At 40.0% G+C, this 26,401-nt stretch overlaps 1 protein-coding gene across 4 annotated transcripts in view; it reads left to right on the forward strand.

Moving 5' to 3' along the window:
* Positions 1-26,401, forward strand: part of si:dkey-34e4.1 (carboxyl-terminal PDZ ligand of neuronal nitric oxide synthase protein) — a 77,321-nt gene that overhangs the window by 11,626 nt on the left and 39,294 nt on the right. For 2 of the 4 annotated variants that reach the window (XM_053677103.1, XM_053677104.1), the window contains 5 exons: positions 13,035-13,127; positions 13,244-13,302; positions 15,382-15,490; positions 17,297-17,450; positions 21,721-21,866. In XM_053677103.1, the coding sequence (XP_053533078.1) occupies positions 13,035-13,127; positions 13,244-13,302; positions 15,382-15,490; positions 17,297-17,450; positions 21,721-21,866 (561 nt within the window). Of the gene's footprint in view, positions 1-4,284; positions 5,528-7,813; positions 11,019-13,034; positions 13,128-13,243; positions 13,303-15,381; positions 15,491-17,296; positions 17,451-21,720; positions 21,867-26,401 lie in introns of those variants that run through there. The other 2 variants (XM_053677105.1, XM_053677106.1) reach the window with 2 other exon arrangements.

Genomic DNA, 26,401 nt, shown 5'->3' on the forward strand with positions numbered 1-26,401 from the left:
TTTTTTTTTTTTTTTAAACCTTGGTACTATGCCAAATGAGTGTTCCAAAATTCCAAACAGAACATCACAATAGGCCTCCTGCGTCGGTGCTTGGACCCCCAGAGCAGCTTTGCAAAACAGCTCCTTAGACCTTTTTAAGAATTGGGGAGACTTTGCAACAAACACACACAATGTTTGACACCCCAAAGCTAGAGATTCATATTTTATTGTGTCTTTGTGTGCGATTCCTGTGGAAATGGGTCACCTTGTTACATAAGCATCACTCTCATAACCATGAGAATATAATGCCATTGCACAGATGTGTGCGAGAGTATGCGTGACCAGCATTCATGCCAACGTTTATTAAGAAATCCTAGACTAATTGGAGTATTCCCGAAGCTTTTGGACATAGCGTTCCTTACACTACATGTGTGTTAGTGTGATGTCTGTGTTTTCCAGGTCCTCTATAGCAAAGTTTCAAACTGACGTGATCTCCACCATGATCTTACTTCTTTTCATCCTTTACATGACCTCATAATAATAAGTCAGTAATGTTATGTTCATGAGACAGTGGTGTTGCAGGACAGGTATTAGGTGAGTACATCTTGTGTTTTGTGTGTTGTTTGTTTTTTTGTTGTTGTTTTTTTTTTTTAAACCTCCTAACAATAACAGTAATCATGCATTATTGCACACTCGGGTTACATCCTCAAATATCCTCCGACATAAGTGATCACGCTTAAAGTACATCCTACATTATCACGGTCATGTTTTTATATGTTAAGTACGGAATAAAACGTGACCGGGTGTGCTGTTGTAGGATGTCGTGGTTTATGTTAGGCTATTGCCACTCAGAAGTGGATTATTTTCTTAAAACTTGTATTCCTCGTATATCACAGCCAATGATTACAACTTTTCATTTATTAATGAATGTGTGTGATGGCATGGAGGACGACTCAGGAGACAGGAGGAATTTGAGCTGAGCTCCTTTTAAAAAAACAAAAAAAACAGAAGAGGGTCCGTCACGGACTTGTGGCTTTCGCTCCGCCAGCTATCCCTGTCTCTCACTCTCTCTGTCTCTCTGTGTCTCTCGTTTCGGCATTCACTGAAAACACAAAGAGACACAAATAAGTAAACTGCATGTAATGAGACACAGGTGAGAATCATCATGCGTTACCTGCCGGTTCGACCCGCCTCCTCTCCGTCCACAGCTGGCGCCACAGAATATCGTGCTTTTTACACATTTATAATTACATTTAATGTGGCAGAGGGTTCGTGAACCACATCGGTTCCTGTTACCACTCTATCGATCTTATAGCAGCTATAAACGGAATAAGTTTAGAAGAATGAGAACAAAAGAATAAGACGGCGAAATGCAGCTCGTCATGTTACTGAGAAACTGCGAAAGCCCTCAGTCATGAAGACTCTCATGGGGGGGGGTGACTTAATGAGCGTTAAAATGTGCCGACACTGGAGACTCCTTTCATAAAAGTTTACAAAGAACTTCATTTTAGCGAATATTTGTTCTTTTTTTCTTTGTTAATTAGCAACGGGTTGGCTAAGATTACGGTCCATGTCCGCCATACAATTCTCGGTGTTACTATGGAAACCATAGCGTATTAATACGAGAGTATTATTTTCAGAAAAGGAAATCATTTTTGTTACAGCTGGACCTAGAGAACTTACTGATTCGATAATTAAATATCACTCTGGTCTGAATTCATTTAGTATGGCTGTTCCTGCTAAGCTGTCTTCAGAGATTGGGGAAAAACAGAAGAGGGATGTAAGCTGAGAGAGGAGACTAGGGGGGTGGACTGGACTGAAAGGAACTGGGGTCGCTGAAAGAAAGAAAGAAAGAGCTCATTGTTGTGCACTGGCCTATGAGCTGATGCATAGTGGTGGCCTATATGAGCTCTCCATCCTATCCTCAATCTGTTCAGTCCTCAAAATGCCACTCATCATGTGCACAGTGGGCTCTCCACGCTGCTGCGGTCGGGTAGAGGAAATGCACACAGTATTGTAAGGTTTAACGAAGACCTTGTCCCAGTCAGCACTTCTGTTTCTTGATCTTGTGTCCTAGTTGTTTATTTCTGGAAGGAGTCTCCAGTTTCAGCACTTTGTAACAATCAGAGGTAAAGCAGTAACTTTCCATTAGAGGTTGATAACATAACTATGGTTTATCAGCAAAAATCCACACCGATAGTCGCGTCTGCTTCCGGCTGAGAAGGTCCGCTGTCATTATCCAGCACGAGAGCGGCCTCTAGAGCCAAAATAAAAACTATCACTGACAAATTTGTTGTGTGATTTGAAGTGGTTTTTGATTCATTTTTGGATGTCAGTATTGTTGCTTGTTATTTTGAGTGTTTCTTTTTGGTTCAGTTTGGATGTATATATTTTTTTACTTTAATATTTATTAATTGGGAATATATATATATATATATATATATATATATATATATATATATATATATATATATATATATATATATTATTAATACATTTATTCCATTAAAAAAAGTACAGTACATTTTCATAGTACAGTCAGTACTGTTTAATTTTGTAATAAAGTTCAGCATCATTTTACTTTGAGTGTTATATTTTCATTCAGTATCAATTTTAAAAACTATCGGTTGAGTAATCGGTTACGGGCAGGTACTTGGTTATCGGTAAAATCCACTATCGGTTGGCCTCTACTTCCCAACTCAGGAGAGTCTTCTTTGCCTTCTTCAAGAGAGTGAAAAAATAAAGAGGCAGGTAATGTAAGTTTGTTTCCTGGACATTACATACTTTTTCACAAGTCTGTGCATGCAAATTTATACATCTAGATGGACTGAATCATATGAAACATAGTTTTATAAACTTCCGTTTATAGGTGTTGTTGTATGTAATATATTGCCTAATGTAATTAATAATTATTACACTATGATGTATTCAATTGTTTCTGATAAAAGAGGACAAAATGAGCATGTTTTGGTCACACTGATTCATTCCCATTTTCATCTGCTGACATTTGCCTACCTTTAGTAGTTGGATGAATACTGGAAAGTATTCTTAAAAGTACTGCACACACACTTCACCATGTCCTCGACTAGGACTTCATCTCCTCGCCTAGGAACTCGTGTATATTATGGAGTTAAACTGCATAGCTGTACACACATGCTGTCCAGGTTCACGTTTACGAGTACAACTGAAGTATAGGTGCATCTCAAAAAATGAGAATATCATGGGGAAAAGAAAAAAAAAAAAAAAATATATATATATATATATATATGTGTATATGTATGTATGTATGTATGTATATGTAATTTAATTCAAAAAGTGGAACTTTCATATATTCTAGATTCATTACATGAAGTGAAGTATTGCAAGCCTTTTTGTTTGTTTTAATCTCGATGATTACGGCTTACAGCTCACGGAAATCAAAAATCCAGTATCTCTCAATATTAGAATAAAGAATTTATAATACAGATATGTCGACCTGAGAAGACTCTAATCAGCGAATTAACTCAAAACACCTGCAAAGGTTTCCTGAGTCTTTATTCTCTCAGTCAGGTTCGGTACACGCAACCACAATCATGTGGAAGATGAAAGTAAAGTTTGTATTTTTGGAAATCAAGGTCCCAGAGTCTGGAGGAAGAGTGGAGAGACGGAGAATCCAAGTTGCTTGAAGTCCAGTGTGAAGTTTCCACAGTCAGTGATGATTTGGGGTGCCGTGTGCTCTGCTGGTGTTGGTCCACTGTGTTTTCTCGAGTCGAGAGTCGGTGCAGCGTCGACCAGGAGATTTTAGAGCACTTCATGCTTCCATCTGCTGACAAGCTTTATGGAGATGCTGATTTCCTTTTCCAGCAGGACTCGGCACCTGCCCACAGTGCCAGTACTACTAGTAACTGGTTTGCTGACCGTGGTGTTACTGTGCTTGATTGGCCAGCCAACTCGCCTGACCTGAACCCCATAGAGAATCTAAGAGACACCAGGACCCAACGATACAGACGAGCTGAAGGCCGCTATCAAAGCATCCTGGGCTTCCAGAACACCTCAGCAGTGCCACACGCTGATTGCCTCCATGCCACGCCGCATTGATGCGGTAATTCGTACAGAAGGATTAAAGCCACGACCGAGTATCGAGTGCATAAATTACCATACTGTTCAGAAGGTCGACATTTCTGTATTATAAATTCTTTATTCTAATATTTTGAGATACTGGAACTTTGATTTCCGTGAGCTGTAAGCCGTAATCATCGAGATTAAAACAAACAAAAAGGCTTGCAATATTTCACTTCATGTTTAATTAATCTAGAATATATGAAAGTTCCACATTTTGAGTTAAGTTACGGAAAAAAACGAACTTTTCCACGATGTTCATATTTTTTGAGATGCATCAGTATATTTAACGATGTAATATTACACTAGTGGTTATCCAGAAGCAGGCTGAAACACACCGCCATGTGTCTGTCTCTCATATTTAGTGAGCGAATGAATGCAGCAGGGACCCGCCCTCTTTCTTTCTGCTTTCTCTCTTTCACGTTTCAGGGTCACTTCAGACCGAGTTATCCAGTAATATGAGGCCCCTTGTGTCCTATCACCATAGCAACCCCTGTCCCTGCAAAACATGCTCTGCGAGGGTGTGGGTGTGCGTTTGGGGCGGGTGCTATGAGTGTGTATATGTGCCCAAGAGCTACAAAGGCTAAAAAACAAAAGATGCTTAAGAAAGTGAGCGAGAGAGAGAGGTAACAAACTGCAGGAGAACAATGAGAGAAAGAGTGAGAAAGCAAGAGGAAGGGAGGGAGGATGGATGGAAAATGATGAGAATAGAAAGAGGATAGATACTAGAGAGAGAGAGAGAGAGAGAGAGAGGAACAGAATGAGGCTGGTGACCTGCTTCTCTCACGCTGTTTATACATCATCACTTTTCCTCTACATCAGTTTACCTAGACTCTGTTGTTGTTGTTTTTTCCCCCCACTTGCTATATTTTTCTTCACTTTTTTACATCTCTCTCTCTTTTTTATGTGTGTGATGAGTTTCATCATGCACTTGGTATCGCTAAGTCAGAATTCTTGTAGCGTAACGACTGGATAGTCCTTCCTCTGAGGCATGTGCTGATTCGACACATCTCAGGGCAGCTGAACACACTCGGATGAGATACTTTGCGCACTCTTCTGTACACATGCCTCAAAGTTGCCTGCAGTTGGTTAGTGTTGCTGTGACAGTGGAGAACAATGCAGAGAGCAGGACATTTACATTTATTCATTCAGCAGACTCTTTTATCCAAAGCGACTTACAAATGAGAAAATACAAGCAAACACATTTACACTCTCTTTGGATCCCTGGATATGGATGGCTGTGGCATCATCAGGATTTGAACGTTGCTCATCTTTTCACATCAGATGATATCACTATTATAAACATGGGTGCATCGGGTTCATTTTGTATGTAATTTTTTTTTCTTCTTGCCTAGATTTAGCTCGATTTTACACTTGTGGATGGTTCCCAGCTCTATGGAACCGTCCATTTTTCGCCACAGGAAGGCCTTTGGGATGGAGGACGTTCTTGGTAACATGACAAGCTGTGTTGTTTTTTTTTGTTGTTGTTTGTTTGTTTTTGTCTTATTAAATTCAATAGAGGCGTAAAAAAAAGAGAGGCTGGTGTGCGAATGATAACCTATATACCAGGCGCTTGCTTGTTTCTCAGACGTCCCACAATGTTAAATGTAACCAGATTTGACATTTTCCCGTGCAAAACTCGATACCATCATGCTGGTCAGTAGTGGGAGATAGATGTGTATAATGATTTTCTGATTCTCTGGACCAAGCCGAACACTTAAACATGTCATTGATGTCTGTATCACTGACGGTGTGGGAGTTGGGGGGGCGTCCAAGATTTCACTTTATTGTCTATGGGGCTGGAGTAATGGCATTTTATGGACATTTCGGGCCACAATTCCGAAACGCAACGTGTATATGCCAGGTCTTCTCCCAAAGACGTACGAGAGGATATGTGATACGAGCATGTCAGCCGAACGATGTCCTAACTGTGACGCCTGTGTCTTATTCCGCATTCATTGTCTATGGGAGGAAACCATGCGACTTTTTGCTCCGCCGTTCTAACATCGCAAGCCGGATCGCTTATAACAGTCATAGCAAAGCTCTCTCAATAATCTGGTCGATTTGAGCCCTCATTCATGACCGTAGAACAAACGTCGCAGGATGAGTTACGTGCCAAGTTTATGTCTGGAAGAAGAAGAATAAGTATGTACTGATGTCCTGATTAAAAATTGTAATGGACAGAAAAAAAATTGCTATGGTGTAAGAGGAGTAAAGCACTCTTGGACGTGCTGTTGGAAAAATAATCAACTTCAGGTCATCAGTAGTAGGCCACATCACGCCATTATAGGGTTGATTTAAAATATATATTATTCCTTACTTAAATGATACTTGGTGTAAAAAAAAAATGTGAGATTCAAATCTTCAGACCCATTTTCTAGTATCATATCGAGTGTGGGATTTTAAACACTCCAGGTGCTTTAAAGTGCATAAATATTTATTATAACGTTTATTCTGACAGTCCCCGTCGATGTTTGTTTAGTTTAAATGATTCTTTGTAAAAGCCTCGGCCTGTATACAGTTTTGTCATTTCATAGCTACACGCACATACACGCTAGTATCATATCTGATTGCTAAGCAAGCATTGAGCTACAGTGCTGAAACAGCTTCATTATTAAGCATGTTTGCTTATAGGTTCCAAGAGGCCTTTGTTTGCTAAGTGGGCGTTTGCTGTTCGTCTGTAATGTGCTTTCTGTATAAGCTACACACACAGCTGGATTCTGTTTAGCTCGTATAAGGTGAATGACTAAATCTTTATTTTGAAATCTTTCACTTTTGCCAGTCACATAGAGGATTGTTCACCGCCCTTGAGTTCTGATCATTTTTATATACTCGCATGCACTAAAAGACCAGAGGAAAGAGACCGTAGTACTCTAAGTGATGAAATATCTTGGGACACACATGCACAAAGTGCTTGCCACCTCAGAAAGCCAAAATCGATAGCAGTCATGTACTTCAGAGAGCTGCTGTCTGCTCAGGACTCATCAGCTGCTCACTGACTGTAAGGAAAATGCGTGTATGTGAGGGTTGTGGGTAAATCTAGTTTTTTAATCGGTGTCTTTTGTGCGTTTGAACTAACTATATTGCGTTAAAACGCACGATCATGTTTATACTACCCTATACTGAAATTCTTATTTCTGGTGCATTCAGATCCCATTCTGACCTTTTGACACTGGAAACTTGGTCATTGTCTGTCCTTGAGATGCTACAAGCTGATTTAAAGTTCACTACTGTATGGTTAATTGGTTGTGCATGACCTACATCTCACAGTATCAAAGCAAAAACAACGAGCCATGAAGCCGAAGCAATCGCGTGCAGATAATTAGATGGATGAATGATTAGAGAGATGGATTGTTGATTGGATGGATGAATGATTAGAGAGATGGATGATTGGACATATGGATAGATGATTAGATGGGTGAATGGTTAAATAGATAGGTGAATGAAAGGACAGCTGGATGGATGATTAGATGGATGGATGATTGGATAGATATGATGAGAGATCATTAGGATAGAGGAATAGAACAGAAGGATGGATAGGATGAGATATAGGATAGAAGGATGGATTGGATTGGATATGATGGAAAGATGGATAGATAGAAGGATTGATGTTAAAATGACAATCATATGAATAATAAATATACCCAATGGCAATTGTTGTTTTGTTTAAAAATGTATAAAAATTTTTTTAATTATTATTAGAATTTTTTTTTTTTTTTTTTTACATATTTGGAAGGCAAACACTTTCATCTTTCAAACAGTGCCTATTAATAAAGTTGATATACTTGAACAAAACCACAAGGAAATGTAGCTTTTTCAATCATTTATTCGACAGAAATATCAATAGATGTGATTCTTCTGTGGAAGTACACCCTTGGCCTCAGAAGCTAAGTCCCTTTAGCAGAAACCACTTCTTGTAGGCGTTTCGCATGATTGTCCACCAGGCTCGCTGGAATCTTTGACCACTCTTCCATGAAATATTCTTTCTGTTGCGAGTATTCTTTCAGCTCTTGCATGTACTGCTCGTTTCAAATACCCCACCTCCAGCATTTCAAGGATACTAGCAGATCCTGTGATGAAATGTTGGGGTTCTTGGAACAGACGGTCTGCTCTTGGACTGAATTTGCCGCGACAGCAGTCCTGGACAAGTTAGCAGTCGTTTGAAATCCGCGCCACTTGTAGACGATTATCCTTACAGCGGAATGATGTATTTCAAATCATTTGGAGATCTTTTTAAATCCCTTGCCAGACTCATAGGCATCCACAAGCTTTTCTTTCTAAGACCTTACAGATCTCTTTAGATCTTGACATGATGACTCCGCATACCTCAGTAACAAAGGGAACACCAGACACTAGATATGAGAGGGGTATAAATAAGACCGGTTCCACCTGCACTCCCTAAACAGCTTCTAATCACTGGCATCCAATCTACACATGATTCTAATTTTATGGATTTGACGGCGTGATACAGATCAGTCACACGGAAAAAGTGCGTTGTTTTTTCTTGTTAATTTAAATTGTGATAATGACTACAAAACTTTATATCTAATTTGATCGATTGTATCACCTTTATTAATAGGCAATGTTTCAAAGAGGATCAAATGTTTGCTTGTCCAAATATGTTAAAAACATGTGGAAATCCTGATCAGGCAGACACTACAGACGTTACAGACACTACTCACAGCAAGTCCCATTCAGGATGTTACCCACAGACGCATCCAGCACTAATATACTGTCATGTTCCCAAATATCCAACTCGAAGACCGTGTATAGCACTTGCGAACTTTTGTCAGTTCCCTTTTAGTCTGCATGTGCTCTGTTTCGACTCGTGGTGGGAAATCAGTCTTGGAGAAGTCCGCCCAAAAAAAAAAAAGTAAGACTCCAGTGTGCTTGTCCAAGGTTTACTTGAAAGATAAATAAACGAGGCTTAAAACAAGTGGTAGCTAATGCGATTTAACCTCAGAGTTTTACAAGTTCTTTAGTGAAATGCTTTAAATATGCATTAATACAGACGAGGGCTATGCATATATATAGATTGGACAGAAAGAGTTAAAAAAAAACAAAAAAAACAAAAAAAACAAGGAAGATTGCAGCTCTTTGACGCTTCACACTCCACGTGTTACAAGGACACTCGTCTTTTCAAAGCGACAGCTTTTAAGTCTGTTTTTATAAAGTGGCCAAAGAACCGAGTCTCCTCTGTGGTCTCGGGAATCCTCACACACACACGTACACACACATTACACACACAGTTTGACTTGCTGAAGACCACTGTTATTTTTACTGCATCTCTTACTTAACGCGTCTGTCACCATGCCTGAGTTAATGAAGATGTAGCGGGGTTAAAAAAAAAAATAAAAAAAATAAGCAAAGACCAAATTTCCCCTCAGGGCCGCTTCAAGTGTTGGCGCTTTTACTTTTTTTTCTTTTCTCTCTCCAAACGTGTGTGTTCTTTCAGTTCTCTGCGCATCACGTAAGCACAGTACTGCTGTGAAATGTTAGTGAATAAATGAGAATTCTGTTTACCTGCCCGACACGGAGCTGCGATTTCAGCGACAGTGCGACAAACAGTTGAACCGAGATGTTCTTCACTCTATGCATAATGATTCGACACAATAACCGATTGCCGGAACTGTCGGTCATTGGCTAAAATCCACACCGATCGTTTTTCAGTTACACAAACAGTTGTGTAAAGTTTTAGTCTGAGATTTATATTCGTAACACTTCGTTTGTGGATTTTACTTTAAATAAGCGAAATAATAGTACTGAAAGATTGACCCCCCACCCCCCCACGTCCGATTAATAAAAAAATAATTATAATCGGCCAACTAACTGATTATGAGTTGCAGCCCTACTTTAACGAGATGATACTGTTAATTAATATATAAGATCATCCGTCCCTTTTCTGTGCCCCTTATCCTACACAGGGTCGCGGGGAGCCTGGAACTTATCCCAGAGGACTCGGGTGACACTCTGGATGGGGCGCCAACCCATCGCAGGGTTGAGACCATCACACACCCGTTCACACACTATGAGCAATTTAGTGATGCCTGTCAGCCTACAATGCATGTCTGAACTGGGGAAGGAAACCGGAGTACCCGGAGGAAACCCCCCGGAGAAAAGCACGAGGGGAACTTGCAAACTCAGCGCACACAGGGCGGAGGCGGGAATCAAACCCCCAAATCTGGAGGTGTGAGACACACGTGCTAACCACTAAGCCGCCGTGCATTTATAAGATCATATGTATGCGTTTTATGTTGACCTCAATGGCATTCTATAGTCTCCAAACCAGTTTCGGAATTAAATCTTCACTTGAGCTTAACTCGGAAAATGTTGTCCCCGGGTTCGTGCGCGTGCTTGTGTGTATTTTTACTTGTTTACCGAGATGTTCATGCAAATGGGAGTGCATTGAATATTTCATAATGTAGTGCACTTGGGCTTGAAGTGAAGACATAAATGTTTTAGCGTTAAATACAATTAAAACCTCCAGGTTCCTTACACTGACTACTGGAGTTTTCTATACGGTTTATTGTTATATTAAAATACAGATATGACATCATTATTATGTGCAATTGTTTGGGAAATGTCTATTCTCTTTAAATGTAGCCTGTTAATCGTGTTTAAAGTGCCATTTTCTTAAATCCATAAATACATTTTCTGCTCTCCTAATGATCAGGGTTCTGTTAATCCGTTTTGCTCCTGTAGAGACTCGTTTAAAATAAAAAAAAGAAGAAGAAAGAAGTGAAGGTATTGTTTTTCATTCTAGCGTATGAGAGAATATTGGGCAGAATATTACATGCCCAAGCACAGTTTCAGTAGAGTGCAGCCTGTTGCCTTGTGCCTAAATCTCCAGAGTTGCAAATCGTCCTTCGTGAAGGTGTAAGACGGTGAAAAAAAGGATCATCTGACACGTTTAATCAGCGGAGTTACGAGATCCGGCTTGGGTAAATACAGCGAAGGCTGGTCGTGAAATTCGATGGGAGGATGAATTGTATTATCTGTAACTAGCTCGACAGTGAAACTATTAGCGTTGCGCAATGTATTATATCACAAGATCTCATCGATTGCGTAATAGTAATGATCTGGGGCGAGCTTATTATGAACAGTCTGTGTTTCAAGTTCGTAATGCTGGGTTTAATCGGAATACCAGACATCATGAACAGAAAAGTTGTGACCCTTTTTGTTCAATCCAAAAAAACAAACCAAAAAAAAAAACACTAAGCTTACAATTGTTAGTTGGGATTTTGTTTCATTTTGTACTTTCATTGGACAAGGTGTGCTTAGTCTTATAAGTCGTCGTCGTTTTCTATCTACTTTTAGTTTCTCCTCCAAAGGCATTTTCGCCCTCAGCCTCAACGGAGTTCAAATCGGGTCGGCGTTTCACTCTGTGTAATGACCTCATACTTACGGGCTGCATGGATCTACAGTCTGAGCTAGAAAGAAATCAGCGCCAGTCTTGTTTCTTCATAGCACTCTGTGGGTTTTTTTTCTTTCTTACGAGCGTCGGTGGTGCCGTTGTGCCTGGTTTGACAAAACTCCAAAAGAATCCACTTTAAGACTTTTCTTAACAGCGGATAATCTGATATTTATGCCAAAAATGAAACCTTTTACTGATCTCCTTTTCTCGTTGAAAGACTTATCCGTGCTAGCCCATTTATACAAGCCACAGAACTTTAAACGTGAGCATTGGCGTAAAAAGGAACCGACAGGGTGTTTGTAAGGTTCGACAGACATTTGCAAGTCATTGTCGAGACACTTATATAAATTTATTACCACAAGCACTATACCACAAGACCAGGGCTTTCTCATCCTCTCACACGGGCTTCGGCTGTCACGGCCTGTTCTCGTATCCCGCCTCGTACGCTCTTTAAAAGCACTCGTCGTTGCTCGTTCTCTCGCAGCTTATGAAAGATAGACGCATCAGCTTCATGCCCCTGCGAAGGAAAGAGCCCGGCTCGGTTCATGTCAGGACCTGACTTGAATAACGAACGTTGCAGTCGTCCATCAGAAAACGGTTTATTCCAGGAAGTGATGCGGTGATTAATCAGAGGCCTGTGGGTCCAGTCAGGGCCAAAATAATAATTGTCAACCAAGGCAATTTTCTGATGACTTTTATAAATGTGTATCATGCACTTTCAGCACTCCCATGTCTTCTGGAAATCCTGGGAGTCTCTTGAATATTTAAATAATTATCATTGAATTTTTTTCATATATTTTGAATTTTTTCGAATTTTTTTTTAGAATAAAAATCGCTGACATTATTATTATTATTATTATTATTATTATTATTATTATTATAGAATAAATTAAATCAAATAAATGAACAAATTAATGTTATACTAATTATATTATCATTTAAAATATTAAATGATCTTTTTAACCGAAAAATAACAATGTAAAATTAAAGGAGGTCCTTTTTAAAAATGTTAAAGTTAAGTAAGGTTATTAATCCACAGTGACCCCGTATTTTGCCATATTTTCTCCAGTCAGCGGCATAAGTATTGGCGCCCTGTGAGACGATAAGCGAAACTGTTCATCTTCAACAACAAAAAAAATACTAATTAAAATATTTTATTTGAAACCACGGTAAAATTGCTAGCACTCCTATAGTGTTTTAAATATCTATATATTTTTAAACGATCGTTGTAAAATAGTAGTTCATTTTGTTTCTTACTTCTTCTTTTACTAGTGAAAGTTATTTCAAATACCAGCTCACGGAATATTGTATAAGATTTCAGCGTTGGCCTTTTATACTGGATCAGGAAAGATTTGCATTTCTACATAAAGCTGCGAATTCACACTGTGTAGATACAAATTCTGAGCTGGACAAGTCTTAGTAGCTTCGACGCTATTACACTTGTGAAAATCCTTTTGTCCGTTTAATCCTGAAGTGCATTTCCTTGTATAAAATTGCCAAAAACTCTTTCCTCTCTCTTAAGCATCGTGTTTCTGTCTCGTAGTACGAGTTCAAGGCGAAGAGCATTAAGAAGAAGAAAGTGAACATGGTGGTCTCGGTGGACGGCGTAAAAGTGATACTTCGCAAGAAACAGAAGGTAAACGGTGTGATCGTTTTTCTTTGCTGGGAATATTTTATTAAATACGTAGTGCGGTTAAAATACTGCAGAAATACGTCCATGTTGGGTGTTTTACGATGACTTTTCATACACAGAGGAAAGAATGGACGTGGGATGAAAGTAAGCTGCTGGTGATGCACGACGCGGTGTACAGGTGAGTCAGGTGACTTTGGCAGCTGCTGCAGTTGTATGTATTTATTTATTTATTTATTTATTTATTTATGGTCTAAATTTGAATTCATAATTAAAGTACTCAGATGGGATCAATTTACGGACAAATACTCATCAACGACTTTATTTGGAACACCTCTATATCTGCACATTCATACACTTATCCAATCAGGAATGCGAAGGTAACTCGCATAACCGCTGTGTACAGCAGTGGCGAGAAGAAAAGCATCTTGGAATGCACAACACGTCGAACTTCAAGGTGGATGAGCTACAACAGCAGAAGACCACACTGGGCTCAGGTGGTAGAGCGGGGTTTCCACTAATCGTAGGGTTGGTGGTTCGATTCCCGGCCCACGACACTTCACATGCCGAAGTGTCCTTGGGCAAGACGCCGAACCCCAAGTTGCTCCCGATGGCAAGCTAGCGCCTTGCATGGCAGCTCTGCTACCATTGGTGTGTGAGTGTGAATGGGTGAACGAGAACCAGCGTAAAGCGCTTTGGAACCGCTAAGGTTAAAAAAGTGTGGTTTCAGCTCATCCACCTCAAAGTTCAACGTGTTGTGACTTCTTGTGTGTTAAAATCCCTTTGTCTAAGAATCTAGTTAGTTATATTTGTGCCATTCCATCGAGATTGCACACATTTCTCTAAACGTGAATATTCCTTGCGAGTTATTGTAAGCTGTTCCTGGGTTACTGCCAACCCGGCTGCTTTATTATCCTAGGTTTGCATTCTGTTGCTGCGAAAATTCCAACACATTAACTAATGGGGATGTTGGCACTTTTTTCAGCAAGTGAAGGAAAATCAGTCATAGTCTTTGCCTGATTGAATCTGATAAAAAATGAAGGTGTGACCATTAATGTAGCAGACCAGTGGTATGTGGTTAATTCAGTACCTTCAAGATGCACATTGTTAGGACTTCCAGGTGTATCATTCCTATGATTAAGGTGACTCCTGCTGCCAGATCAGAGCACAAATATGTATTAATTCATTCCCATTTCCCATTTCCGTCATAGATCAATCAGTTATACCATCAGGAATTAAAGACTGGCACTAATCTTGACAGTTGGCACCGGTTGTCTCTTAATATGTACCCTCTGTTCTTTGACAGTTGTTGGCTAAATAGTTTTTAACCCTCACTAACAAAATTCATTCATGAATAAAGATTAATAACTGTGCTAGTTCGACACTTCAAACCATATTTTTGGAAAAAGCCTAACTCTTGCCCATTATTTGAGATTCTTGGAATAAAAAAATTACATTTTTGATAAAAAAAATAATAATAATCCGTTACTAGATACATAAATAGTTATGTACTGCTAATTATGGACTTAAAAAAAGTTAAAAAAAAAAAAAAAGACTAGAAATGCTTAAAGCTTGCCTGATGGAGGATGCACGAGCATACTTGACCATGTTTAAACGTTTTTGATCTGTAGTGAAAAGGCAGATCATACATACACTCTAAAGGACATGAAGGAGCATGAAATGTTCCGTGTGGAGGATGGACAAAGATCTTCCCACAAGGCATTACAGGAACAGGCTCAGTTCTGATTTCTCTCGAGTGCAGTCTTTACCAAGTACTCGTGGTAGGGGTGCCAATAATTTTGGAACTTGTGTTTTCAGATGTATCTAAATATCATAACTGGATGAAAATGAACTGGACTGAACATAAAGGAAGTAGCAAGTAAAATACATGTGGGGTCATTTCCGTCTTAAGCACTCTGCCAAGTAATTTTGGCATTCTTCTAAAAATAAATAAATAAATAAAAATACTGTGGATCAATGTAGCCTCAGTGCTTTCTGCTGTAAAGCTTTTTCAGTGTAGATTCCAATCGCGAGTGCTTTAGTGCACATCTTGTGCTTTTATGTATTGGTCATTTGTTATTTAAAATATATGCCTTTATATTCTATTCTTAGTACTCAGCCTTCTTAGTATTCAGAACATAGTTCATTTAGGATCATAGAACACTTAATCTTTCTATTTGAACTTAACTTAATTTGAGCAAAAATGATGATCTTCGTTGATACAAACAGTCCCAACAGTCTTTGTCCCCTTTTCTCTTAGGATATTCTATGTGTCCCATGACTCTCAGGATTTAAAGATTTTTAGCTACATTGCCAGAGATGGGTCCAGCAACACCTTCAGATGCAATGTCTTCAAGTCCAAAAAGAAGGTATGCTGATTTTTTTTTTTTTCTTCTTCTTCATGTCTTTAACTAAATAGAATGGAGAGTAATAGGGGGAGGAGAACCCTGAGAACTTGTACTGGAGTTCTGAAGCTCCCATGGGGTGAGAGCTTGCATAACAAAAGAGATGTAGTTCCGGAGTCGAAGGAAAGACAAAACCTGATTTCAGCGATGGAACTGTGTGTGCGATGACATCATCTGTATAGAAAGGGGCCAGCGAAGTGATCTTCAGGAGATAGGGAGTGGAATTAACTGCCGGTATGACTCAGTGTTGGTAAAAGGAAGGTTTGTGAAGCTGGGTGATCAAATGATGAAATAGGAGCTTTATAGCACTGGGGGACTTCTGGGTGGTAGGAGTAGGAGCCTGTTGACTATAGAGTTTCTGTAACAGAAACAGGGTGTAAACTTTAGGAGTAGTGTATGCTTGACTTCAGTGTATTGTGGGATCAGAAAGAATTAAATGTTGAGGTGGGGGAAGGGTAAGTGAAGAGGGATGTGATGTGTGAGGGAGGGGCTGACATGAATGAGGTATGTTGATTGGGATAAATTGGGGGGGGGTTGGGATAATAAATGAAAGATGGGCTGTGTGAGGGAGGGGTTAGGATGAATGGTAAAGGGGTTGAATGAATTGATTCTGGTGAACAGAGAGGGGACTAGGATGAGTAAAGAGGGATGGGATGAGTGAGGGAGGAGATTGGAATGAAAGGGGATATGGGATTGGGGGGGAGGAATCAGGAAAGTGGTTAGGATGGATAGAAAGGATTCTGAAGAGTGAGAGGCAAAGTTTGAATGTATTATGGAAGGGAGGGTTGGGATGGATGTTGGAAGGGTTGAATGATTGATGGATGTTGATCGTGGTGAACAGAGAGGGGACTGGGATAAGTGAAGGAGGAGATTGGGATGAATAGGGATAGAGGATTGGGTGGAATGGTGGAGAGATAAGGAAAGAGGTAAGGATGAATAGGGGAATTCATTGGGATGATTGAGGGATACGTTTGGGATGAATTATGGAATGATGGGTTTGGGATAATTGGTGGAATGGTTTAATGAATGAGAGGTTGATTGCAGTGAACAGGGGATGGGATGGGTGAAGAGGGATTGGATGAGTGAGGGAGGAGATTGGGATAAATAGGGTTAGAGGAATGGGTGGATTGGTGAATGAGGTGGAGGAATCAGGAAATCGGTCAGGAAGATTAGGGGAAAGGATTTGAAAGTACGAGGGACAAAGCTTGAATGAACTATGAAGGAATGGGTTGGGATAATTAGTGCAAGGGTTTAATGAATGATGGATGTTGATTGTGGTGAACAGAGATGGGTCTGGGATGAGTGAGAGAAGATTGCGATGAATGGGAATAGGGGATTGGGTGGAATGGCGAATGAGTGAGGAATTAGGAAAGTGGTTAGGATGGGTTGGAATGAATTATGGAGAGATGTGTTTGGGATAATTGGTGGAGCGAGTGAATAAATTAGGGACATTGATCGCGATGAACAGGGAAGGGAATAGGATGGACGAAAAGAGATTGAGTGAGGGAGGAGATTGGGATAAATAAGGATCGAGGATTGGGTGGAATGATGAAAGGTGGACGAATTAGGAAAGAGGTTGGGAGGAGTAGGGGAAAGGATTTGAAAGTATGAGGGACAGTATTTGAATGAACTATGGAGGGATGGGTTGGGATGAATGTTGGAAGGGTTGAATGAATGATGGATGTTGATTGTGGTGAACATGGAGGGGACTGGGATGGGAGTTTCCGAATGAAAAACGTGTTTGATGAAAATGTTGCTCTTGTCTCTCAGAGTCAGGCAATGCGTATAGTGAGGACAATAGGCCAGGCCTTTGAGGTGTGCCATAAGCTGAGTCTGCAGATTGCAGATGGACAGATGGACAGACAGATGGACAGACTTGCACTTGGAGAGAGTGGAAAATCTGAGGAGGAGACACCTAGTGAAGGTGAGACAGAAACATATCGCCTCTTTTGACCACAACAGGGCCATTGCATTTAGTTTTAGTCCCATTCTAACTTATAGTCGCTGTCCAATTTATTAGGAACATTTGACCACCTGCTCATTCATGCAGTTATCCAGTCAGCCTATTATGTGGCAGTAGCAAAATGCATCAAGTTATGCATAAAGCCTCAGATTCCAGTGGAGTGGAACCTGGTGTTGTGTTCTGCTGGTGTAGCCCATGCACCAGAAGGTTCAACGTTTGGTGCTTTCTGAGATCCTTTTCTGCTTACCACCGTTGTGAAGAGTGGTTATTTGGGTGGTCTGCCTGTCAGCTTGAACCAGTCTAACCATTCTTCTCTGACCTCTCACATCAACAAGGCATTTCCACCCACAGAACTTCTGCACACTGGATAGTATTTGTTTTTCGCTCCATTCTGTGTAAACTCCAGAATATTGTGTGTGAAAATCCACATGATTGGCTGTTTGGGTAATTGAGTGATTGATCGGGTGTACAGGCAGGGACGCAAATTTGCTGAAGGGTATGCAAGATCAGTGTTGGTGCCCCAAGTTCATCTCACTCATCTTCTCTCTCTGTCTCACTCATGTTCCCTCTGTCTGTCTCACTCATGTTCCCTCTGTCTCTCTCACTCATGTTCCCTCTGTCTGTCTCACTCGTCTTCCCTGTGTCTTTCTCACTCGTCTTCCCTGTGTCTCTCTCACTCGTCTTCCCTGTGTCTCTCTCACTCGTCTTCCCTGTGTCTCTCTCACTCGTCTTCCCTGTGTCTCTCTCACTCGTCTTCCCTGTGTCTTTCTCACTCGTCTTCCCTGTGTCTTTCTCACTCGTCTTCCCTGTGTCTTTCTCACTCGTCTTCCCTCTGTCTGTCTCATTCATGTTCCCTCTGTGTATCTCACTCATCTCCCTTCTGTCTGTCTCATTCATGTTCCCTCTGTCTATCTCACTCGTCTTCCCTCTGTCTCTCATCCGTCTTCCTTCAGTCTGTCTCACTCGTCTTCCCCCTGTCTCTCATCCGTCTTCCTTCAGTCTGTCTCACTCGTCATCCCTCTGTCTCTCATTCATTTTCCCTCTGTGTATCTCTCATCTCACTTCTGTCTGTCTCATTCATCTGCCCTCTGTCTGTCTCACTCGTCTTCCCTCTGTCTCTCACCTGTCTTCCCTCTGGCTGTCTCACCCGTCTTCCTTCAGTCTGTCTCACTCGTCTTCCCTCATCCCCTTTTCCAATTTGATTAGTTTCTTTGGTTTCTCTTTGATGGTGTCAATTGTGTCTTTCTTTCTTCTCAAAATGGTAGACAAGTTAAGCTAGAATCATTTGTTCAGCTTCAACGAGACTCAGGCTTTTAAGCTGCTCTAGACTGGGCTTGTATATATAGCATCAATGGAGCCATGAGTCTCTTGGGCTTGGGGATCTTTCTGTTGCAGAATGTCATCAAGCATTCTAATGATCCTGCCAGTGTAATTTATTTGTCTGTTTATCTTTACGATTGAAATGATTGGGTTTTAAATATAATATCCATTCACACTTACTAGACCAGATTTATAGGTGGATATCACTCCAGGCATTGCATTACCCAGTACAAATATGGACTTATTTTATTTTTTTTCCCTTTGTAATGAGCTCTAATGAACTTTTAAGCTCCAGTGCTTGCATCGTTAACTGCATGCTAGCTCATTCAGCTGCCTGAAAGCCAAGTTATACTACTATAATCACAGAAAATTCAGCTCATACTGAGACCAGCCAAAGAGTGCATTCAATGTATTATTATTATCATTATCATTATTATTGTTATTATTATTATTATTATTATTATTATTATTCCTGTAATGAATGCTTAAGCCCTGGTGTTTAGCTATTTCTGTGCATTGCTGTACCTGGCCCTCTTAAGTGATGAAAATATACCTACTTAATACAGCTTTCATTAACATAGCTATCCAAGAGCAGTGTCGCAGATTCTGCATCCAGCTTCATCGCCTTCTCCGGTGTTAGTCTAGTTACCAGTGCTTAGGCTAGTTTTACTGCATTTCCTGTCATTAAGTTTTTCAAAGCATGGTGTTGCTCTCTGCTAACTGGAGAATTATCTGGCTGCGCTGAGTGCTTACCGGTTTCAGTCTTTTTTTCTTTTCTAAACAGACTGAGATGGGGGGTGGAGTGAAGGCGTGTTCATAGGACTGCCCAAATAAACACAAGCAAGCACTACAGTTTTCCAAATGGGTTTTCTTAGCCACATAATGCACTTGTGCTGAGGCCTTTGCTTAAATAATTATTTTCGATCATGTTCTACATGTTAAAAATGCAATAAACCGTTGCACTTTTAATCACAAGTAGTGATGCACCGAAGTAGGGATGAAAAGGCCGAATAAATTTGACCGAACAATAACGTGTTTGATGACGCTACAAAATAGCTTAGCAACCAGAGTGAGACGCACGAATGTCACGACCTCCACTTCCGGCAGCGTGCTCGGAGAGATGAGGGAGAGCGCACATGCATAATCTACGTGCACGAGTGCTCAGAGACCGCGTGCTCTTTGGATGTTGACAACCGTGACATTGTTTACTGTGGACACATGCGTTTGTTTTGTTTGAGTTTTCTGTCACGTCGCGAGACGTAATGGAGTAGAGTACGGAAGCAGGTGCAGGTAAAGACGTATTTAATTAAGGGCAGGCAGACAAATCCAAATCGTAATCCAAAAAACGTAGTCACGACAGGCAAAGGGCCGGCCGATCGGCAAACAGGCATAAACGGGGCAAAGCAGGAATCAAAGTCACGGTCACAGAAAACAGGGTCACGACACAAAACATGAACTAGTAGAAAGTAGAAGAGAAGAAACATGAACTGGTACTATGGACTGGGAGTGGAAACACCAGCGGGGACTAAATGAACTAATCTATAGTTTACACTAACTAAATCTGTCAAGGGACATAACATTAACAACGTATCTAACTATACCATATCTACTATAATACTCCGTGAGGTGTACAGGGACGCGAGCGGTATATATCCCCAATATAATCAGCCGTATAGAACCCAATAGAACCATTTTCTGCGCTCTTGTCAATGCACTTTTTAATGCACTTTTTAGTTGTAGGCTACAGAGTGTTCCATTCTTTCAGCAGTCAGTTATAGGCCTAACGTAGGCTATTCAAGGGGGGCTCAAAGATGACCACATCAAAATATTTTTATTTTATTAATTTATTTATGTAAAGTTATATTGTGCCTTGTTGGTAGCCTATGCCTGCTGGAATGAAAAAAAATGTTCAGTGTTAAATAAATATTTTAAAATTGTAGTTTTTGTAATTGATTTTTTTTTCTTTGAAAAGCAAGACAAAATAGTAAAAAGCACAATTTGACTATTTAATTCATGCAATGGTGAAAAAAAAAATTGGAAAAAATGTGAAAAATCATATTCGGCCTTCGGCCAAGTTTTTCATTATCTTCGGGTTCGGCCAAGAATTTTCATTTCGGCGTATCCCTATTCGCAAGGAATCGCTGCAATCGTGCACGTTTAATCCCAAAGTCTCTAGAAGGCCAGAGTTGGAAATAATATCCGAAAGGTCAAGCAATACTTCAATGCCACTGGTAGAATTGTTGATATTGAATGAAATCAGAGGCTGATTACCATAATACAAATTAGCCATGTAAACTGATCCCTCATTGGCTTTTTCATTGGTAACCAATTTAGATATTTTGGGAGGAAACATTTTGAAGTAAGTTGTGTGTATTAAGCTATAATAAAAAGCCGGGATAGAAAATAAGGACTGAAATGGAAAAAGTGCTCTTCCTTTGCTGTGAAATGTAATGCGTAAGGGATAATCCACGACTAGGTGTGTGTTACACGGTTTTAACGCAGGACGTGGTGGCGGAGAACCGCCCAACACAAAGCGGAGAGAAAAGTATAATGAAGCTGAGAGTTTTAACTGTATGTTACTATGGTTACAGTTGTTTATAGGACAGGAACGACCATGCTGCATGCACGGTTTTAACACACACCTGCCAGCCACTCAGAATGGAGTATTTGGACAGACCGTGGAATAAGATGTTCTATTATTCTGGCCTCAAATAGCATGCAATAGTTAATTTTTTCCCCGTGTATTTACAGCCCAAAACGTACATTTCAGTGTGACAACCGTCAGACAGTGGCGCTTATATCCAGGGTTAGAAGTGCCAAATCCTCACTACGCATGCATAACTCGGCTCTGAATGCAGCCCGGTATTTCTTTACTCATAAGAAGATCAAAACGTTATGTTGTTTCTCACAGGCCATGAGTCGAGCAGAGCTGAGCTCGTCAGTGTGATAGAAATGGAGACGAAGTCGCTGCCAGCCGGTGCTTGTGAACAAGCTATTACCGACGTCCTTCAGAGCCTGTCGGATCTGAACATGGTGAAGCCAGAGCAAACTCTCCAGGTGAGATATTGGTAGGTTCTGTAATCGTGTACGAGTGGTTTTTAAGTGTGTTTGAGTGTGTAATGTGTATCATAGAGTTGTTTTACATCATTTAGTCTGACAGATGGCTTCTTAAAATGCCACGTCAAGACGGTCATTAAATGTAATCTTCCTGTCAGAGGAAGCTCTCGTTATATCCCATGTGCCCTCAGCCTCTCTTTAACTCTTCTGTCTATAAGGCATTTATTTGATGGTGTATTTCTACATCAGGTCCGTAAATGTGTTTTTCTGATAGTCTTCGACCGCATTACTACGAGAGGTAATAATACAGCTCAAATTCACATTAAGCTGCTTATCCGAGCTGAGTCACGTGACTGTAATGTCATCTTGCAATGCAGGGTTGCATAAGAAAACGGCTCTAGGCTTTTCCGAAACGGATCCAGGGCCGAGTACCAGTATGAGGGCTGACGCTGACCCGAAACCCTGACTCGTTAGCGGATTGGATTCGAGATATTAATTACAGTCCAATCCTCTGACACGATTCATGTGGGTGATGTTGACCGATAATGCACGGATTATGCTTTAATGTAGGACATTGTGTCTCTGTTGGATCACACAAGCTTTCAGAGACTCGGCTCGGTTGCAAAGAAGATGCCGGTATTGCATCAGTGTCAGCTATCGGCCAAAACCCAGGGCTCTCGTATCGCTATTGGATTAAAAATAGATAAAGTGGGATTGCTTATTTTGTGCTGGCGTTTTTTTTTTTTTTTTTCTGAAACAGGATGCATAGACGATCAACAGGATGATTTGTGTATTGAATTCAGTGAATTTCAGCGCAAGATTGCACTCGTCAAGAAATAACGAATTCAATTGCATACGTTGTAGTTTATTTTAGACAGATATTAAGGAAATCTGTTTTAAAACAATCGATACCGCAGATTTTTCTTTCCTGAATGTACATTTATTTACGTAAACAGAAAACACATGACTCAAATTAACATTAACACATGAACTAAATTCTGAAGATTAAAGTAAGATTTTTTTTAACTTATTGAATGTTATTAATTCATATTCACATTGACTGAATTCTAAAAACCCTCCTCTGAGGCTTCACATTCACTCCCCACAAACACAAGCATTTCTACTTCATCATTGAATATAAAACTGGTAATATATAGGCCTAATATAAAACATAAAATATAAAAGGCCTAATTTGATGATATTAACTCATTAACGTTAACTGGATATGAAATATACTACTCCACAAATATATTTTTCTGTGCAATATATACTTTTTTTGTCAATTCATCTTCATTTAAATCTTTTAACGGTGTACTGGTGCTTTAATTCTGCGCGTGAGTGGTGGTGGTGGTGGGGGGGGTGTTGTATGGGTGATTAGACTCGACGCCGCTTCACTGCTGCAGCGTCCGGTGTAAAATTTTACCAGCGCAGAGATTACAAACTGCAGTTTTGTCGTAATTCCTCACAAGAGACATCATCTTTACATCCAGCATGAAATCTGTGTGTTTTCCCGCCCGCTTTTGATTGACAGGATATAATCGGCGCTGATCATCGGATGTTTTTTTAAATGTGAAAAATTGCCTTTACAATTTTTAAATATAATTTTTTTAAAATAATTATACAACTTTAAAAATACATCAGTGCATCTCTAGTTTAAATAATTAATAAAAACAAACATCTAGTGCGTTGGCTAATTAAGAATTAAAATGTTTGTTTTACTCTGAACTCTGTTTACTCTCTCTCTCTCTCTCTCTCTCTCTCTCTCTCTCTCTCTCTAGAGACTTTTGCAGCACGGGTTGTTGGGGTATACGGTTTTTATATTTTGTTTTATCAAAATGATGCGACACACTGTTTTCTGTACAAAGTCTAACGCAGATCCAAAGACTAGGAAGGTTTTTGAGATCATGTTTTTGAGATTTTCCATGCTGAATATTGAAGAATGTAGCATTTCAGAGAAAATGACTTAAAACTACACACAAATGTCATATTTTCACTCTTATCTGCAGGCATTATGAAGTTTATTTTGTGACGGTTGCGGCCAAAGACGCTTGTATTTGCTGCGTTTATTATTTTTCTTTCAGAAGGAAAAAAAAAAGATTGTTTTTGTGTGGAAATCTACATGAATTGGCAACATTGCAACCGCCGTGACGATGTTGGTAAATGAAATGTTTTAGCTGTACTCGTGTTCGACGCACGTGAATCGAAGAGGTCGTTGGCCGAACGCGCGTCGTGATGACGTCACATGATCGGCTGTAAATCTGAAAAAGCTCCGCTTGATTTCTGCTCTCGCAAACTCGCCCAATCCTAGAGGGATTGGGGAACTGACATGTTTGTGAACATGACGCACACTGTTGGGGTGTACAGTGTGATGGGATGAACAGTGTGATGTGATTGAAGTGGGCGGAGCTTAAAGCCCTCCTCAAAGTTGCTGACGTGTTTGGTTCAGTATTTACATTTTATATTACCGCTGTGTATTTCTCATCTTATTTACGCTATGTACCACGGCTACGGTAACTACTCCTTTATAATGGTCTGACAAGTGTACGTAGAGTCTTAACTTTATATTAGACAGCGAGTGTGGAGTAAACAGCATGGCTGGTTTCAGCGGTTTCTCTACATGATGCAAGTTGCTGTTTATAGCAAGTGTAAGAATAAAAAGGAGTGGGCTGTCCAGCTGCCGTGTTTGATTATCCTGTAGGCGAGCATCGTTTCACGCTGATGTCACTGACTGCACTGAAATGCCAGTGATGCTTTCTGACCACGCTGGATTATACAGCTGTTGCCCGAAGCTAAAGCTTCCAAGCCTGAAAATAGCACAAGCGCCTCTCCTCTCATCCACAGCAAGCAGCCGCTGCGAGGTACACGGCACGGTTTTTCTGTTCCGACGCGCTTCCGAAAGTCATCCATCACTTGCGGAATCTCTGACAGAGGAAAAGATCGGCCGCCCGCGAGTGATGTGTAATTAATAGTAAAAAAAAAAAAAAATGACAGCTTCCACAAACGTCCATGACGGGTCTAACAGCAATGATTTATAGCCTCCGCTGATTTCAATTAGACGCTTGGCAATTACGAACCAGCCAAGCAACACGGACCCCTTCTCGAGGATCCGGAGTCACCACGTGAACCCAAATGGTACGCCGATATTTACAGAAGGAGATTTGTGTGTGTTTAAAGTTCAGATCAGCACGGGGTTTATATCGATTTTCTGGCCTCCGCGTTCAGAATCTCTAAATTGCCCGTGTGTCACTCATCCAAGTTTGGCAGATTTTTCTCAAGTAGAAAAAAAAAAAAAAAAAATCCAGAATCTATAACGCAAGAAGCTGCCTTTAATTAACCAAGAATAAAAAAATCAGGGCTAGAAAATCAGGACCTATGATCTTGAATTTCAAGAACTGCGAATAAGTTAGACAAGCCCCCGTTTTACTCAAATTAAACCCTGCTTTTGTAAATCTCCACTTACATTTTGCCATAACTCGCACTTTTAATACTTTTTAAATTTAAATACAACCCGGGTTCCAAAAAAGTTGGGACAGTATGGAAAATGCAAAAAAAAAAAAAGCCATTTGAAAATTCACTTCACCCTGTAATATACCAAAAACACATGATTAACATTATTTGATGTTTCGGTTTGTGAATTGAATTTATTTTTGAAAATATACACTCGTTTCAAATCTGATGACTGCAACGCACACTAAAATAGTCGGGACAGTCGACTGTTTACCACTGTGTAACATCACCTTTTCTTTTAATAAGACGTATTAAGCGTTTGGGCGCTGAAGACACTGGTGGTTTTCAGCCTCGCCCTTTACGCACCGAGATTTGAGCGGATTCCTTGAATCTTTTAATTATATTGTGCACTGTAGAAGGTGAAATGCCCAAAATCCTACCGATTTGTCTTTGGGGAATGTTCTCAAAGTGTTGGATTATTCGCTAACAGATCTGTTGGCAGATCGGCGAGCCTCGACCCATCCTTGCTCTTGAAGGACTAGGCCTTTTTTGGAGACTCTTTATATACTATGATTAGACGATCACCTCACCTGTTTCACGTCACCGCCTTATTTCAACTCGTCACATCACTATTAGTCCTAAATCGCCCCTGTCCCAACTGTTTTGGAACGTGTTGCGTGCATCAATTTCAAAATAAATGTTTGCCTTCAAAAAAAAAAAAAAAAAAACTATGCAGTTTATTAAGTACATCAAATACCTTGTTTTTTTTTTTTTTTTTTTTTTTTTTAAATACTGTTTTGTTTAAATAAAAGTCAAAGTACATGTACAAATCACTTTTGTAAAAACTCATGTCTTCATTAGCATTTTCCATACTGTCCCAACTTTTCTGGAATTGGGGTTGTACGTTTTAAATTCGATAAATAACAAGTTATTACAGTCATGCAGTACAAACACAGTACATCGTATATTTAAAAAAAAAAAGTTTGTCACCCTTTCTCACACTTTTTTGCAACACAAATGTTTCCATTTAGATTTTCTTACATACGTTAAAATATTCATAAAAGCAGGATTTAAAATCCCACTTTGTT

Source organism: Ictalurus punctatus, chromosome 28 (assembly GCF_001660625.3).
Source record: "Ictalurus punctatus breed USDA103 chromosome 28, Coco_2.0, whole genome shotgun sequence".
Lineage (NCBI taxonomy): Eukaryota > Metazoa > Chordata > Actinopteri > Siluriformes > Ictaluridae > Ictalurus > Ictalurus punctatus.